This window comes from Equus przewalskii, chromosome 10, assembly GCF_037783145.1.
Source record: "Equus przewalskii isolate Varuska chromosome 10, EquPr2, whole genome shotgun sequence".
Taxonomy (NCBI): Eukaryota; Metazoa; Chordata; class Mammalia; order Perissodactyla; family Equidae; genus Equus; species Equus przewalskii.
The window spans coordinates 58354525-58372056 of NC_091840.1; the positions used below are offsets into that span (position 1 = coordinate 58354525).

The window sequence follows — 17532 nt, forward strand, 5'->3', positions numbered from 1 at the left end:
ACCTCGTCTTTAAAAGTAGAAAACATGTTATGGTTGGAGCAGTGGTTCTCAAACTTGAGTTGCATCAGAATCCTTGGAGGGTTCATTAAAGTGCCAGCTGCTGCCCACACCCCAACCCCCAATCTGCCCACCACCGTCACCAAGTCTGATTCCCTAGGTCTGGGGCGAGGCCTGAGAATCTCCATTTCTAACAAGTTCCCAGGAGATGCTGGTGCTGCTGGTCTGGGGACCACACTTCGAGAAGCAATGGTTTAGAGCAGCCCTGTCAATGGAAATATAATACGAGCCACATATGTAGTTTTATATTGTTTAGTAGCCACATTAAATATGTAAAATAGGTAAAGTTAATTTTAAGAATATATTTTCTTAATCCAATAAATTCAAAATACTATCAATTGATGTAAAACACATTAATGAGGCATTTTACATTTTTTGGTACTAACTCTTCAAAGTCTGGTGTGTATTTTACACTAACGGCACATCTCAGTTTTGACAAGCCACACTTCAAGGGCTCAATTGCCACATGCGGCTCGTGGCTATGGCACTGGGCAGCGCAGGTGTGGAGCACTCGCTAAGAATGATAATCCAAGACTGACTGGGTCTCCAAGACTCATATGGAACACGCCTAAACGATAAGACTCTGTTTTCTGGGGGTAGAGGGCCCTGAGCACACCTCCCCCTCTCCCAGCTACAGGAGACCGGGCAGGGACAATGCACAACTCACACCTAGCCAAGCAGAGACTTTTCCCAATTTTTTGTACTTTTGTTTTTTTTAAACAAATCAGATAGGGCTGGCCCTGTGGTCAAGTAGTTAAGTTCACACCCTCTGCTTTGGCCGCCCAGGGTTTCGCCGCTTCGGATCCTGCGCACGGACATGGCACTGCTCATCAGGCCATGCTGAGGTGGCATGCCACACGGCACAACTAGAAGGACCCAAAACTAAAATATACAACTATGTACTGGGGGGCTTTGGGGAGAAAAAGCAGAGAAAAAAAAAAAACCCCAAAACAAATCAGAGGTAAGCAAAGAAGCAGCCAGGTCTTTCACAGGATGTGGGAGACTTGGGGATGCGGGCAGCCATGCTTCATAACACAAGATGAAGGAGGCTAGACATCAGCAGGCGACAGAGAAGCAGAGGGGCAGAGGCAAGTGGGGATGAGCATTCCACTCCCTGGTCCCGGCCTCTCTGGGCCCCAGTCTTGCACCTCCATCCTGCCTAGTGCGTGGGAACCTTACGATCTGTTTGGCATATTTCTTTTCTGCTGAAGCAATCTCATGCCAATGCTTTGTCATTGGCAACCAAGAGAGTCCTGACTAACAGACCTGGGCCTTATAAACGGCCAGAATGAAGCGGCCTGTCTTCATTGGAGCGCTCCAGGTACTGTCCTTTCCTGGGCTGGGCTCAAAGAGCACAAGGAAGACTTACAGGAGCATCCCCTGTCCCATCTGGGCTCCTGGTCCCTCACCGGGTTCCGTCACTGCTCCTGCAAGCTTGGACCAGTATTTGAAGTAGGGTATTTCATTCTATTTTGGTGGACATGCTTCAGTTTTCCTATTTTTGACCAGTCAAAACATATCTATCCACCCCATATGTATCCATTTACTGTAAAGCAAATATAGTAAGATGTTAACTGTAGCATCTTAGCGGCGGAATGCGGGTGCTCACTGTATAATTCAACTTCTCTGGATGCTTGCAATTTTCATAGTAAAATACTGAGGGCAACAAATTTACTTGCCTTTCTGTCCATCACCATTTCCTCTTTCTCTTCTGTTCTCTGGATTTTTAGTCTTCCTCCTCCTCCCACAACCATAGGAGGAAGGGATAGATGGTCAAAGCAGAGACACATGACAAAAGCCAGAAAGGTGTGGGCATGGCACAGCTCTTTCTGCTACCCTTCCCTCAAACCCCATCATTCTCCTCTACAGAATTAGGCCTGGAGATCCCAAGAAAGAGAAATGACAGCAAAGTCGCTAACACGAATATCTGCTTTTCCCCTGTGGAACAAGTTTCCAGAACACACACCTATCATCAGCAAGAGCGGCCAACATTTCATTGTCCTTAGGAAACACTCCTAAGCTTTAGACTTTTTTTATTAACACTGCTTTTAAAAATATTTCAATATATTCTATAAGCGCTAATGATCTGTGATTGGAGAAATGTATGTATTAATTTAAAATGTAAATTAAAGATGTCTCCCAAATGTACCATAGGTCAAAGATTATAAAAATAAAAATCACAGAAATAATGGTCAAGTCCAGGATAATAGGATAATAAACAAAATTATGTGTAGGATACTTTATCCACACTTACTCCTCATGGCAGGTAAGATATTGCCTTCATCTCAGAGTTCAGGACAGTTACATAGCTTGCCTGAGGTTTCACAGCAGAGCCTGGATCTCAACCCAGCCTAGTCTGACCCACTCCAAGACTGTGCTCTCCAGTACCAACATTCCATCACACTACCACTCCCAGAAGAACCGGTGTCCTTGGGCATTCAATAAATACTGAGTGCCAGCCAAGCGGCAAGTGCTCTTCTAAGCGTGAGGCACAGAGCTGTGCAACAACCAAGAAAGCAGACAGCCCCTGCCCTCACGGGGCCTACATTCCAGCTGCCGGGAGTCAGACACTAACCAAGCAGGTGTGTGCCATGGTCCTAAGAGCCAAGAGGGAAAATAAGGCAGGGCAAGGAGGCCACCGGGCACTTTACCTAGAGCCATCAGGAACGATCTCTGATAAGGTGACATTCGAGCACAGACTTAAAGGAGGAGAAGGGGCAGACACGCAGGGATGGGGGGAGGAATGTTTCAGGCAGGAGAGCAGCAAACACGCTGCTGCAGAGAGACACGCTGCTCGCCTGAGTGACAGCACCACTCAGCTAAAGAACACAGTGTGACCAGAGCTCAGGGAGCCAGGGCAGAGGGGAAGGCGATGACATCCAAGGGGGCATGGGGCCCATCTCCAGGGCATCACTGGCCATTTCAAGGACTTCACTTTTCACTCTGAGTGAATGGAGAGAGCCCCTAGAGGGTTTTAAGCAGAGAAATGATGTGATTTATGTGTTAAAAGGACCATCCTGGCTTCTGCTGAAAATGAAATATAGGGTGCAAAGACAAAAGAAGGGCAATCATTTGGGAAGCCCATATAAGGAAGGTGATGGCATGACCCAAGTGGTCCCAAAGGAGGCAGTGGGAGGTGGTTGAGTTGACATCTATTTTTAAGGTAGAAGCAATGGCATTTTGCTGATGCACTGTGGGACGTGAGAAAAGGAGGGTCCACGGGCTCTGGCCTGAGCGACTGAAAGGACAGAGATGCTATCTACTCAAATGGGGAGAGTCACTAGAAGCAGGTTTAGGGGGCAGGAAAGATGGAGAGGAAGGGATCAAGATTCATTTTGGGGGCTGGCCCCGTGGCCGAGTGGTTAAGTTCGCGCGCTCCGCTGCAGGCGGCCCAGTGTTTCGTCGGTTCGAATCCTGGGTGCGGACATGGCACTGCTCGTCAGACCACGCTGAGGCAGCGTCCCACATGCCACAACTAGAGGAACCCACAACGAAGAATACACAACTATGTACCGGGGGGCTTTGGGGAGAAAAAGGAAAAAATAAAATCTTTAAAAAAAAAAAAAAAAAAGATTCATTTTGGATGTTATACTCAAGGTGCCTTTTAGACATCCAAGAGGTGATGTCACAAAGGCAACTGGAGGGGTCCTGGCTAGAGACAGAAATTTGTATGTCATTCATATCTTGTATTAAAATTCATGAGAATGGACACTATCACCTAGAACAACTGTTCTCAATAGGGACAGTGCTGTCCCTCAGGGAGTGTGTTGGAAATTTTTGGGGGCATTTTTAGTTGTCACCATGACTGGAGGTGCTACTTATATTTAATGGGTGAGAGGATGGGGAATCCAGATGTCCTACAATGAATGCGACAATGTTGCACAAAGCACTGTCCCGCAGGGGCCAGCCTGGTGGCGTAGTGGTTAAGTTCGCGGGCTCTGCTTCAGCGGCCCAGGGTTTGCAGGTTTAGATCCTGGGCACAGACCTAATACCATTCACCAGGCCACACTGTGGGGGCGTCCCACATAAAACAGAGGAAGATTGGCACAGGTGTTAGCTCAGTGACAGTATTCCTCAAGCAAAAAGAGGAGGATGGGCACAGATGTTAGCTCAGGGCCAATCTTCCTCACACACAAAAAAAGAACTGTCCCACACTCCTCACAATTTTCACATATTGCACAGACATTCACAAAGGTGGTGCACCTTTTTATCATTATCTGGGGCTAGAGCATCCCTTTGTTTTACATATAAAAACAATGTACTTCTTGCACAACTTTAAGATACACTGAAGTTTCTAAGCACAAGTCAAGACTGCCCTTGGGTTCAGAGGTTTACCAAGAGTGTTCACCATTTCAAAACAATCAAGTCACTCCCTCAGTATCCTTCATGGTATCTGAGTCATGGACACGACAACCCTGAATCGGTCTGCATCACAGCTGTCACATCCACGGTGCCGTAAGGAGCACCTTAGGTCCTTCAGCACAGTCATGCTCAGGCATATGCAGATGGAAATAGGGATTATTTGATTATGAACTACTTTCCTTTTATAGTTAGGATATTATATTGACTTCTCAAACGTATGTGTGTAGGTAGGTTATGCTATCTCTGAATCTCATCTCAGGGTAGTAAAAGAGGCATTGGGTGTGACATAGTAGCTAGACAAGAGATGAAGCCCAAGGACTGTGCCTCAGTCCCACCTGACGTCAGAGACCCAGGTGATGAGGAGGAGCCAACAACAGAGACTCTCAGGTGCTGCCCGGGAGGGAGGGAAAACCGAGAGAAGCAGCACTCCTAGATGGGGCACAATCAACTGTGTTAATGCTGCGACCACCAAGCAAGATGAGCATGGAGAACTGACAACTGGATTATTGGGATTGTGGAGATCGTTGGTGATCTTTTTTTTTTTTTTTAAAGATTTTATTTTTTCCTTTTCTTCCCCAAAGCCCCCAGGTACATAGTTGTACATTCTTCGTTGTGGGTCCTTCTAGTTGTGGCATGTGGGACGCTGCCTCAGCGTGGTTTGATGAGCAGTGCCATGTCCGCGCCCAGGATTCGAACCAACCAAACACTGGGCCGCCTGCAGCGGAGCGTGCGAACTTAACCACTCGGCCACGGGGCCAGCCCCTCGTTGGTGATCTTGACCCCCATCTGTGGTGTGCTGGGGGCAAAACTCTGGCTGGAAAGTCCACGTAATCCAGGGTAGGGGATCTTAGTCTCTCTGATAAATGTTCTGCAGATTTCCTTTCTCGACCCCAGGGCACCCAGCTACCCGCTCTTTGCTCTGTTCCTTTAGGTCAAGATATGCTGGTTCTCCCGGGACCCTGCTCAGAGCCTCTTTTCCTGCCTTGCTTAACGCCCTCTTCAGTCTCCCAACCCAGGGCTACTGGGGCGCGAGCAGCCCTGCCCTGTGGGTTTCAGTCGGTACCTTGCTGAGTCGGGACTCAAAAGCCAAAGAAGTTGAAGATTTAGAACTCTTCATGCCGGAAGAGGCTGCGGGGAGGGGCCGTGCACGCTCCGTCCCATGGCTCCCAGCTTTGATGACTGGACTCCAGGGCTTGGCTGCACTCCTCATCTTTGTGCTACTGGGTCTTTCTGTAGAAGAGCAGAAAAGAAAAACGTGTGTCCACAACTGAACCTGGTGAGAGACATCCTGGAGCTTCACCCCCATATTCCATGTTCACCATCGTTCTCGAAGAGAACAGGCACTTATGATTGGGCTGCACATCGAGCATTCTCTCCCTAAGATGGTACCTGTGCACTAGGCTAATTTTACAACTTTGCAACAGCTTTTACCAAACTATTAAAAACATGTGTGCAATATTACTGATGTTCTACAGAAGGCAGAATCTTTCAGCAGAATGATGGCTTCTTCTTGGTCAGGGACGCCTAACACAGTATAATACACCCATACACTATTTCTGTATATCCCCACACAAAATAGGTCAGCTTGAGTCAAGACCTACTATGTCCATAAGCCTTGTAGCTTAAGGGTTGACAATGGCGCAATCTACCTAATTTTTAAATAGACGGAAATGAATTACTTGAAAATTAGACTTCACAGAAGCACAGATTTTTTTCTTCTTTTGGACAAAAATGGATATCATTTAAAAATTAATAGGGCACATTTTAATTGGTCAGACCTGACATTATAGGGTAGACTTACTCCCCTTAATTAAAATATTTTATGAGAGAAAAATTGTGCAAAGTAGCAGGATGCAGTTAAAGACCTAAGGGGAGAATCCGCATACAAAGATATGAAAGGCAGCCTGAGTTTTTTGATCATTCCTGAGCAAGGTGCAGCACCATATCTTAACCTGAACCTGCTTCTTCCATCAGTAGCGCAATGGGACAGGTTCTCACCCAGCTCCAACCCTGACGCAGCCTGTCCCCATGGACTCTAATGACCAAGGGAGTGAGATGGAATACCAAATTCACAGGTAATGCTCCATCCTTTCAAAAAACAAACCAGAGGGGAATGGGGGAGGGGGGAAGGCATAAAGGGGTGATTAGGCACATGCGTGTAGTGATGGATTGAAATTAGTCTTTGGGTGGTAAACAGGATATAATATACTAATAATATACTAATAATATAAGAAATCGAAATAAACTGATGTACATCTGAAATTTATGTTATAAATCAATGTTGTCGCAATAAGAAATAATTAATTTAACTAATAAATAAATGAAATAGAAAAATTAAAAAATAAAAAACCAAAAATGCACTTTAAAAAAACACTAATAGGTGAGAGCTAATTCCAGTGGCCACACTCAAGGACCTAGGGGTCTGAAACTGACTGCCCCCCCTGAGGGGCTGCAGCTGGCGCTAAGCAGCCCTGGGCCTCCTCTCCCCTCACCCACATCCCAGTCCACCCCATTAGACACCTAGGAGAAAAACAACAGGTCACCTCCTCAGCCTTGCTCATAGAGGAGGCTGTGACCTTCTCCTATTCTGGTCTCCTTTTCCCGGCTGGAGGAGACCATTTCAAGCGACAGTGCCTCTCAGCCAGACCAACCAGTTTCTGCTCCTGCTGAAAATTGTTAGTAGTGTGTCTGAGAGCCTACCAGGAGCTCACTCGCAGCACTACTGAGCTGGCAGCTATGTGAGTGTGGCAACAGGTGAAAATAGATATTCAAAGACTTTGCAATTTGTTTTCTATAGTGTTTTTCAGAAAAGTTATCCATGATTTCAGTTATATGATTAGTTCAGAAACTTACTAGTCTCAGCTTGCTTCCAGGTATCATGATTATTTCTTTTATTCTGTATTAAAAAAAAAAAAACTTACCCTTCACGTATTTTACTGACATTTAGCACCAATTATTTTTCTCTCTTGACCCACAATTTTTAATAAGCTGGTTTCCACAGCAACAATGATAGAATTCCTAGGTTAAGAACTACACAGTAACTAATTTTATTAGGACTCCCAGCATAAAATGAACCAACATAGCCTGAGTGATTCTTGGAGGGAATTACTGATGAATTTTACCAATTACTACAGAATCAAGCAGTAACACATCAGTCTGACTCATGGAGACAACCTGAATAAAATATCTGTCTAATCAAGGCACCCCTTTATGTGATGGCGACAAGTACTTAGAAATGACTATTCCAGGGCTTACTTTATGAAAACATTCGGTGATTCTGCAGTGCATCTACATTTTCCAGAATCTTCCCAGGTTACCCCTGAAATTAAATGCCTGTTGTTTACTCCAAAAAAAAAAAAAAAAAGATAAGAATATGAAGATGAAAAGCAAGCAGGAAGAGGGTGGAAATTTTTCTTGCCGTCTTTTCCCTAATGTTTCTGGAGTCAAACTCCTTGGAGAAAAAAAAAAAAAGCCACCTGAGTCAAAACTCAAGATCTTAACTCCTCTCTCCATCTCTGGCAACAAATCGGACAACCTTCTGGACAGTGCACCCGAAAAGTGTTCAACCATTTTCCAAAGACTGACGAGTTACTTGCTCTGAGGCAAAATTCTCAGGGTTACTTCCTTTGTACCATCACTTTTCTTTATTCTTCTAGAACCTTCTGAACCCAATCAAATTATTCCCAAATGAACATATCTAGAGAACTTTTCTCATCTGGAGCCCTCTTGTTTGCCATGCTACCTTTTCTTGGCTCCCTTCACTCTTTTTTCTCGTTATTTTTCCCAGAGTTAGCCTTTTATTTTCTACCCATCCACCAGCCAGATTCTTCCCTTCAAATTCTACCTTCTTTCAGAATTCAATGTATGTGGAAATGAAATAATTGATGTCCCACTCATGTGAACCAGGAAGAGAACCCTGTAGGTAGGGCAAGTGCCCAGGATGGGATGCCCAGAACAGAAATGGGCTCCGCGGGATCAACGCAGCTTTCCAGGACGGATGAGAGGATGAGAGCCAGCGCGTGAGGCAAGCACTCCGCCACAGCGAACACTGGCTTTGTGCCCTGCTCCCCAGTCCCCAAGGTTTAGGACATTATTAAACATGGGCCCCTCACGCCCCAGCTTGGACCAGCGTCTTCGTAGTGTTCTCCAAATCTTCCAGAGGCTGCCTCTTTCCCCTCGCTCTGCTCCCACCCAGCCTACACTCTTCTGGAACAGACCTCGACAGGTTTGTCCTCAGAGCTGTCCACCCACTGTACTTGGTGGGCTTTGGCCCTGCTCTCTGCCCGCTTCCAGGAAGGCCTCCTGCCAGAAGGAGAGCAGGTGCCCCCTAGGCCCGCTCCTGGCTTTTGGCAGAGTTTCACCCAATCTGCTTCCTCCACAACCCTCCTCTCAGCCCTCACCCCTGGCCTGGCTGTCTGACAGGGAACCAGTTAATTACGTGAATACTGCAGTGACATGAGAGCGACTATTCCACTCGGAGCCTGGCAAGGCACTGCTGAGTACTCTCCGTGGGTGTCTCTAAACCCTTACTGTAACCTGATGAGTTAAGTGTCACCCCCATTTTACAAATGGGGAAACTTTGGCTCAGGGAGGTTAAGCAATTTGCCCAAATCACAGAGTTTATGATAGAGCTGGGATTCAAATACAGTTTTAACTGGCTCTTAAACACCAGGGACGGATAAGGCCTTTCTGAACAACCTTTGCTCCCATGGGGAAGCAGGAAGGCTTTCGGATCCAATGCTCCTGGTCCAAACGCAGCTCCACTGTTTACTGCATGAGCTCAGGCACGCTTTTTGAATACACTGTGATTCTCAACATCTTCACCGAATAAAATGGAGTTACTAGTGCCTATTTCACAAAACGGGGAAGATGGAAGAAGAACATGCATGTTGAGGGCTGGGCACTCAGAAGGCACTCAACAAATATTAGCTGCTTTCCCAACAAACACTGTTAACTGTGTTCAGTGGAGGGCTGCTCTGTTTTATTAACTCAATAATACACAGTGATGGACCAAGTAAACCAAGGTTCAGTGGCAGGAACTACACAGACACACCAGATTTAAGGAAAGCGCTCTTCTTGTACACGGAGTGGCCTGTTTTCATTTGGAAACGTGAAGAGAGAAAATAAACTCAAGGGTTGCTTAACAACAGGATACATTCTGAGAAACGTGTCGCTAGGCGATTTCCTCGTTGTGTGAACATCACAGAGTGCACTTACACAAACCTAGATAGTATAGCCTACCACACACCTGGGCTGTGTGGTACTAATCTATGGGACCACCATCGTATACACAGCGTGTCACTGATGGAAACGTCGTTATACGGTACACGACTGCAGAGAGGAAAATAAACACAGACAGCAGGCACCCTACCGTCATTAGAATCGATCCCAGCCTTAATACATCCTAGCTGCTGAAAGCTAAACACAGGTGAGAATGCTAGTAAATAATACTTTCCTCATGGACGTAGATTAGTAACAGAAGACTAATAGATGGGCTCCGGCCAAGTACAAGGAATGAAAAAAAAAAAGCTCTCTCTTATTAATTTCCGGATTTCTGAAAATCCTCCTAAACCATCTCAAAGGATCAAACTGATCAAGGAATTACAGTTAAATCCAGGAACCCACTCCCAGGGGCGTTAGGGAGAGGGTCTTCTCAAGGGTGTTTTCTTCAAATTTTTCAAACATTTTCTTACCAAGCTTTTTCCATCTCCAGGATAGTGTAAGACATGTGTTTACCCGGTAACTCATAAATTGCACGGCATAAAGTGAAGAGGAAGAAGGGAGGAAGGGAGGAAGGGAAGAAGGGAAGAACCATTTGAGGAAGACAGGTGTTGGGCACCAGGGAGTCAGAACCCATGCCTATGTCTCCTGCTCCCCCAAAACGTGTTCCTCTGCTACTTAATCGCTGCCTTCAGAATCTGCGTCGGAGGGGTTATCTCGGGCCTCAGATTTATTACCCTTTCAAGGTAAGAAAACAGGCGACTAGGAAACCATTCTGGACTATCACAAAATAATGAGTCTCTGGGAGTGGGAGAGGGCATTGAGGTCTCAACTACAAGTTACAATAAGCCCCAGGAAGCGGGAAGCTAAAGCATTCAAGTCTGAGAACTAACAAAATAAGAATGTTCACATAGCTCAATCACCAGGGGACTCGGCAGGAAACAGAATGTAAGTGAACAACATGTTGCAAACAGCTAGCTAGAGCTCTTTAGAACACGGCTGAGTTTGCTCTTGACCTCCTCAACAGGAGTGGCTATAAACTGGGGTGGGTGTGGGTGGGTGGATCACTCTGCCCCTGGGAGATATTTGGCAATGTGTGGAGCCATTTTCGATTGTCACAACTTTGGGGGTGCTACTGGGTGGAGCCAGAGATTGCTGCTAGACATTCTACAATTCAAAGGGCAGCCCCTACAACAAAGGAGCATCTGGCCTAAAATGTCAGTAGTTGAGGTTGAGAAACTCAGCTCCAGAGCAAGAACGAGAGTCGTTAAACACTAGTTCTTGGACCGGCACCTGGTCTGTTTCCCATCTACTGCTGAAATGTTAACGCTGAAAATCTGGTTTGGGAGCAGCCGAGGGAATCCTAGACTTCAGCTAGAGGCCACAGGAAACTCTTCAAAGCTTATTATTTCCTGTGGTCCTGAGATGAAAAATCATCCCATTAGTCTTAGATTCCTTCCCAGTAAATAAAGAAAAGAACAGATCTCCACACAGCATGAGAAGAAAAACAGCAAACTAAAATTCATTTATCCCATCAGCAGAAGCGACAAAGAAAATCTAAATGGAAAAGAACATTCGTACATCACTAACCACACCACCTCAATCCTGAAAACATACTTTGAAAATGGAATAAGAACTTGCAGAAACTATGAAACACTGCCACAAGGCAGAGATCGATAAGAGAGTGTAATCTGGAATAAGAAACAGAAGAGGAGTTAAGAAACTAAATATGAAACACGGACCCTAGAGAGAGGCTGTAACCTGGGAGCTATATTGCGACCACAGGCTCAGAATCACAATGGGGCCATCCTTCTGTCACCAAAGCTGAAGCAAGAAGCCAGCATCCCAAAGAGCTGGATGGCCACTAATCAGCAGTTATCTCCTTACCTATAATGTGGCCTCACATCAAAGAACTAAAAGTGAATGAGCCAAGGCAGGAGAAGAGGAGACAGAAATAAAATACTTCAAGAGCTCTTTCTACAGAAATAGTTTTAAAAGATCTATTGAAGAGTAACTAAGAATAAAAACTACAGTGCAGTGCCAAGACTATTCAATGGGGAAGGACAGTCTTTTCAACAAATGGTGCTGGGAAAACTGGACATCCACATTCAAAAGATTGAAGTTGGACCCTTACCTTACACCATCAACAAAATTTAACTCAAAATGGATCAAAGACCTAAATTAAGAGCTAAAACTGTTAAACTCTTAGAAGAAAACACAGGGAAAAGCTTCCTGGCATTGGATTTGGCAATGAATTCTTAGATATGACACCAAAAGCACAGGCAACAAAAGAAAAAATAGATAATTTGGACATCAAAATTAAAAACTTTTGCACATCGAAAGTCACAACGAACAAAGTGAAAAGGCAACTCATGAAATGGGAGAAAATATTTGCAAATCATTTATCTGATACGCAGTTTTCTATGGACCGAATTGTGTCCCCTCCCAAATTCCTCTGCTGAAGCCCCAGTCCCCAGTGCGACTGCATTTGGAGACAGGGCTTTTAGGAGGTAAATGAAGATGAAATGAGGTCACAAGGGTGGGGTCCCAATTCAATAGGATTGGTGGTCTTACTAGAAGAGGAAAAGAGGGAAACCTCACCCATGTGCACGCACCAAAGAAAGCCCACTTGAGACACAGGAGGAAGGCAGCCCTCTGCAGGCCAGGCCAGAGCCCTCACAGGGAAGCAAATCAGCCCAGCACCCCGACCTGGGACCCCAGCCTCCAGAACAGTGAGAAATAAGTTTCTGTTGTTTAAGCCACTCAGTCTGCGATATTTTGTTGTGGCAGCTCGAGCACACTAAGATAGGGTTAATGTCCAGAATATTGAAAGAACTCCCACAATTCAACAACAAAAGCAACCCTGATTTAAAAACAAAGGACTTGAACAGACATTTCTCCAAAGAGGATATATAAATGGCCAGTAAGTACATGAAAAGATGTTCGACATCACTAATCATTAGGGAAATGCAAATCAAAACCACAATGAGATACCACATCATACCCATTAGGATGGTTACTATTTAAAAAAGACAGGAAATAACAAATGTTGGTGAGGATGTGGAGAAACTGGGACCCTTGTGTACTGTTACAGGGAATGTAAAATGGTGTAGCTGCTATGGAAAACGACATGGCCATTTCTCAAAAAATCAAAAATAGAGGCCCAGTCCTGGCGGCCTACTGGTTAAGTTCAGCATGCTCTGCGTCAGCAGCCCAGGTTCAGTTCCTGGGCGTAGACCTACCCCACTTGTCTGTCAGTGGCCATGCTGTGGGCAGCAGCTCACATACAAAAAGAGGAAGAGTAGCAACAGATATTAGCTTAGGGTAAATCTGCCTCAGCAAAAAAACCAAAATCAAAACTAGAATTATCATATGATCCAGCAAGTCTTCTTCTACATATATGCCCAAATAATTGAAAACAGGGTCTCAAAGAGATACTTGTATACCCATGCTCATAGCAGCATTATTTACAATAGCCAAAAGGTAGAAGTAACCCAAGCATCCATTGATAGATGAATGGATAAACAAAACACATGGAATGCATGGATGTGGTATATATATCCAGCGGAATATTATTAAGCCTTAAAAAGGAAGGAAATTTGATACATGCTACAACCTTGAGGACATTATACTAAGTGAAATAAAGTAGTCAGAAAAAGACAAATCCTGTATGATTCCACTTACATGACGTACCTAAAGTAGTCAAGTTCAGAGAGACAGAAAGTAGAATGGTGGGTGCCAGGGGCCGGGGAGAGAGGGGATGGGAGTTATTGTTCATGGGGAGAGTTTAAGGTTTGTAAGATGAAAACAGTTCTGTGAACGCATGGTGGTGACGGTTGCACAACAAAGTGAATGTACTCAATGTCACTGAACTGAACACTCAAAAACAGTTAAGACGACAAACTTCATAGTATGTATATTTTACCACAATTTTTAAAAATGTGATAAGAAAAACAAAACAAAAACTGTAGTGTAGGAGGGAGCTGGAGACTTGCATATCTACTGAGGCGGAAGTATCTTGAGGCATATTATTTATTCAGCCCCAGGTCTGGGCCCTTGCACACGCCCTGCCTCTGCCTGGGACATCAGCTGGGCAACAGGGCAGCTCAGAAAGGAACCCTTTACAAGGGTGTGGGCAGGGTTTGGAGGAGCAACAAGGGAAGGTGCAGAACCCTCAGGCCAGGACCATTATCACCCCTCAGCCTGCAGGAGTCAGGGGAGGAAGCAGCTGGATCCCAGAGAGAGCTGGACTGAGAGACAGAAGCCGTGGCCTTCAGTAGTGAAATGCAACCAACCCATGGAGAGTCAGTTGGGAGGGAGCTGGGGCAAGAAATGCCTCGAACTCATTCTCCCCCTCCCTCCAATCTGCTGCTCACTGGCTCACTGGGGAGGCAGGGAGCCCACTGACAGTGTCCAGGAGCCGGTGGAGAGAGATGAGAGGAGACGTGGAGAAGCAAACAGAGGAGGCTCGGGACAGCCGCCCTGCCCTCTTGGCCTGGCTAAGTTCAATGCCACCTCTGAAGTGAGCTCAAGTGTCTCCCCCTAGACACTTCCCCGAGTCGAGGGGCCCACAGGACTCTGAGACTTGTCTGCTGACTACCCTGCTCGCAGCTGGCCTTTGAGCCTTTCGCAGGGGGCGGCCTCCCGGCATATGCCCACCTCCGCCAGCCCTAGCACAGCGCACGGCACAGACCCTGCAGGAGCACCGCCTCCCCCGACTTCCCCATTTCTATTATCAGCACCACCTTTCTTGCGCTCTCCCAGACTCGAAACCGCAGAAGCACCGAGGACTCCTCCCTGGGGCCCCCCATGTCTCAAAGCCACAGGGCCCAGACTGGGGGATCAGACTCCGGCCGTTTCCTGGAGAGCCCTCCCAAAAGGGCCCACGCAGACCTGGGCGGAAGCTCTCCCCAATTCCTGATGACTCCCGAAGGCTCATCTGGGATTGTCACTCTGTGCTCAAACCCCTTCATTTTAACTTATTGTTAAGCTAACATTTGTGAACACCAACTACGTGCCAGCAGGACATCCAGCGATTTCCAGAGGTTACTTTCTCTAGTGCTCCCGACTGCCCACGAGGTGGCTGTTGTCACCCACACTTTACAGTCAATGTCAACTGAGACCAAGGAGTTTGCTAACTTCCCTGATGAGGACCAAGCAGCACCATTTCAGGCCGTGCACCCCAGCCTGGGCCCACTGCTCCTCCTTGCTCCAAAATAAAGGACTGCCCAGCTGAGCTCAGCCAAGCCACACTCGCCACTTACGCTGCTGTGTAGTCAAACCTGATTCTTCCCCACGTGGCCAGCGAGCTCATGGTTCTCATCTTGGGGCATTCACTCCAAGACCTTCCTCCGGGCCCTCCCTCTGTGAGTGCTCTATCCCCTTTCTGATGCTCCCACCTCTTAGGCTCCAGAAAATTCTGTGGCTCTCTTCCCTCCTCCGGAACTTCTCTGTCCAGATCTGCAGCCTGCTCCCATCCGAGCCACTCCCATCTCCCACCTGGATACTGCAGGCTGGGACAGTCTCTTTGAGTCTAGCCCCACCCACCTCACTGGCAGGAGCTCCCCCGCTCACTGTGCTTTGTCACTGGAGCTGCTTCCAGCTCCCTGAACACGCCGGTTCCCAACCAAGGGCTTTGCACTCACTGCTCCCTCTGCCTGGAATTTGCTCCCGCTCTTCACACAGTGGGCTCCTTTCCCCTCAGCTGGTCTCTGCTCAAGAGCACTTCTTCCGAGAGGTCTTCTCCTTCCACTGTGTAGAGCAGCTCTCCCAGCCCACCCCGCAGCCCCGTTCATTTCTTCAGAACCTTTATTACCAAACTAAGACTATCTGTCATTGATTATCCATCATTGACTATCTGCCTCCCTCACCACCATGGAAGCTCCGTGCTGGGCATGCAGTCGGTGTTCATAAATGTTAGCTTAAAAATAAGTTAAAATGAAGGGATTTGAGCACGGAGTGACAACCCCAGATGAGCTTTCGAAAGTCTGTTCACCATGATGTACCCAGTATTTACACTGGGCCTGGCACATAGCAGGTGCTCAAGAAATTTTAGCTAGTAAATATTTAGATTCTGCCTTCCACTGAAGAAATGCCTGCAGGTATCTGCCTGCCCCTCCCTCATCAGGCAAGCACACAGGCCCCAGCACAGGGCCCTGCAAACGGGCATCATTCACTAAGTAGATGCTGAACTAATGGGCAAATATAACACAGAACTATAAAACAATGACAATCCTTTTCCTGTAGGACTTATAAATGTCTCCAAACAATCGGGAAAAAAATCCAACCCCAAAATTGCTTTCAGGATGAGAACCCCATTGATATCATAGAGCCTTCCAGCCTTATTACCTTGAAAATAATACACATGTTATGTATAAACGTGAGTACAACAAAAATTAATCTCATTAACTTATAACTTGAGAAACAGTTCCTAGAATTATTCAACACCAAATCTCTAAAATCATCTACTGCTTCACCTCATTTCCTGAATTTATTCCTGAAGGATGTCGTTTTAAATTTTTGGTATACATCCTAGTTTCACAGTAATAGTAAATAATACTTTACATTTTTATGGTTTAACATTTCAGATGTCTTAACTGAAACAATAATAAATGGATTTATGTTAGACGCTTTGTTATAAGTGGTAGCTGATGGTAACCACAGACTTAGGGACCCAATAATTTAAAGTATCAAGTCTAAGTACCTTGTCTTTTATCTAACCTTTTCTGTTTCTTTGTTCCTAACTGAGGCCCCTAAGTCAGGTGGCACCAAGGGCAAAACTCTATGATGTCAGTGGCTCTGATTCCAAGCCAACAGGCAGACCAGTTCTGACTCATTCTGTTCTATTTCCTCTAGAAACAATGCAAGAACTGCCCCACCCACCCAGCAGAACCCCTGTGCCCTCCACCGACACCCTGCAGTGCACTTGCATTACGGAGACCCAGGAGGGAGGGCACAAATTCTCTTCCCCAGCACTGCTGAGCATGGGTGCAAAAAGAGACCCTCCATGACGAGAGCCACTGACCACGGGGGGAGAGGTAGATCCCTTCACCACATCCACTGCCCCCCTTTGCTCAACGTACTTCACTACGCTGGCCTTCTGCCCAAGGAAAACACAAGCAAGGAAGAAGCCAGCACCAGCTCTGCACCCTCGGGAGAGGCAGCCTCCATGTGCCACACTATCTATACTGCAAATGCGACTCAAGAGAAACCACAGAGGGTCATCTCAAGGCCCCTTGCTGAGAAAGTGGCTTTAACAACTCAAGAACGGTGGTGGAAGAACCCCCCACACCCCCTCTTCTGATTCAGAGAGCGGTGGTGTTAACGCTTCCACGCCATCACAGTCCTTTATCACAGTAACGAGCTCTCCAGCCAGCAACGTCCACGAGTTACGTGACGGGACTTCCTCAATGGCTCCTTTCCCCTTTAATACTTTATCCCGATTTCTGACTTTCTCTTCCCTCTGAAAGATATGTACTCCTCTCTACTGGTTCCTCATCACTTACCTGCATCTCACGTCAGAGACAGGCGCCTTCAGGATGCCAAGGGAGGGGTTCACCTGACAAATGCCCAAGTTGTCTCGACTAGTTTCTGTCAGCGTGTATGGATGTCGGGGTGGGGAGTCAGGGAACAACCAATTTAAAAAGCAAAGTAAATTTTGAGCTTGGCAAAATAAAGAATATATATAGGGAAAAAAACAAGACTGGACTCCGGTTTCTCTCTTGCTTCTTGCTCAAAGATGGCGGTCTTCTCCTCTGATATGGTACCATCAGAGTCCTGTGGTTTCTGACAGACTAACGAAGGACAGCCATCAGGTAGAAGAGAATTTTCTATAATGATGACATTATTCTGAAAAGGCAGCCCTAAGTCATGAGAGCTTGAAGAGTTCAGAAT

The 17532-nt window shown here is 46.3% G+C and overlaps 1 protein-coding gene across 17 annotated transcripts in view; it reads right to left on the bottom strand.

Moving 5' to 3' along the window:
* SPECC1 (sperm antigen with calponin homology and coiled-coil domains 1) overlaps positions 1–17532 on the bottom strand; it is a 283955-nt gene that overhangs the window by 189003 nt on the left and 77420 nt on the right. For all 17 annotated transcript variants that reach the window (XR_011523688.1, XR_011523689.1, XR_011523690.1 and 14 more), the window contains exon 2: positions 5483–5649. Coding sequence is in view for 12 of the 17 variants with exons in the window: in XM_070563540.1 (XP_070419641.1) it covers positions 5483–5649 (167 nt within the window). In the remaining 5 variants the exon portion in view is untranslated. The remainder of the gene's footprint in view (positions 1–5482; positions 5650–17532) is intronic.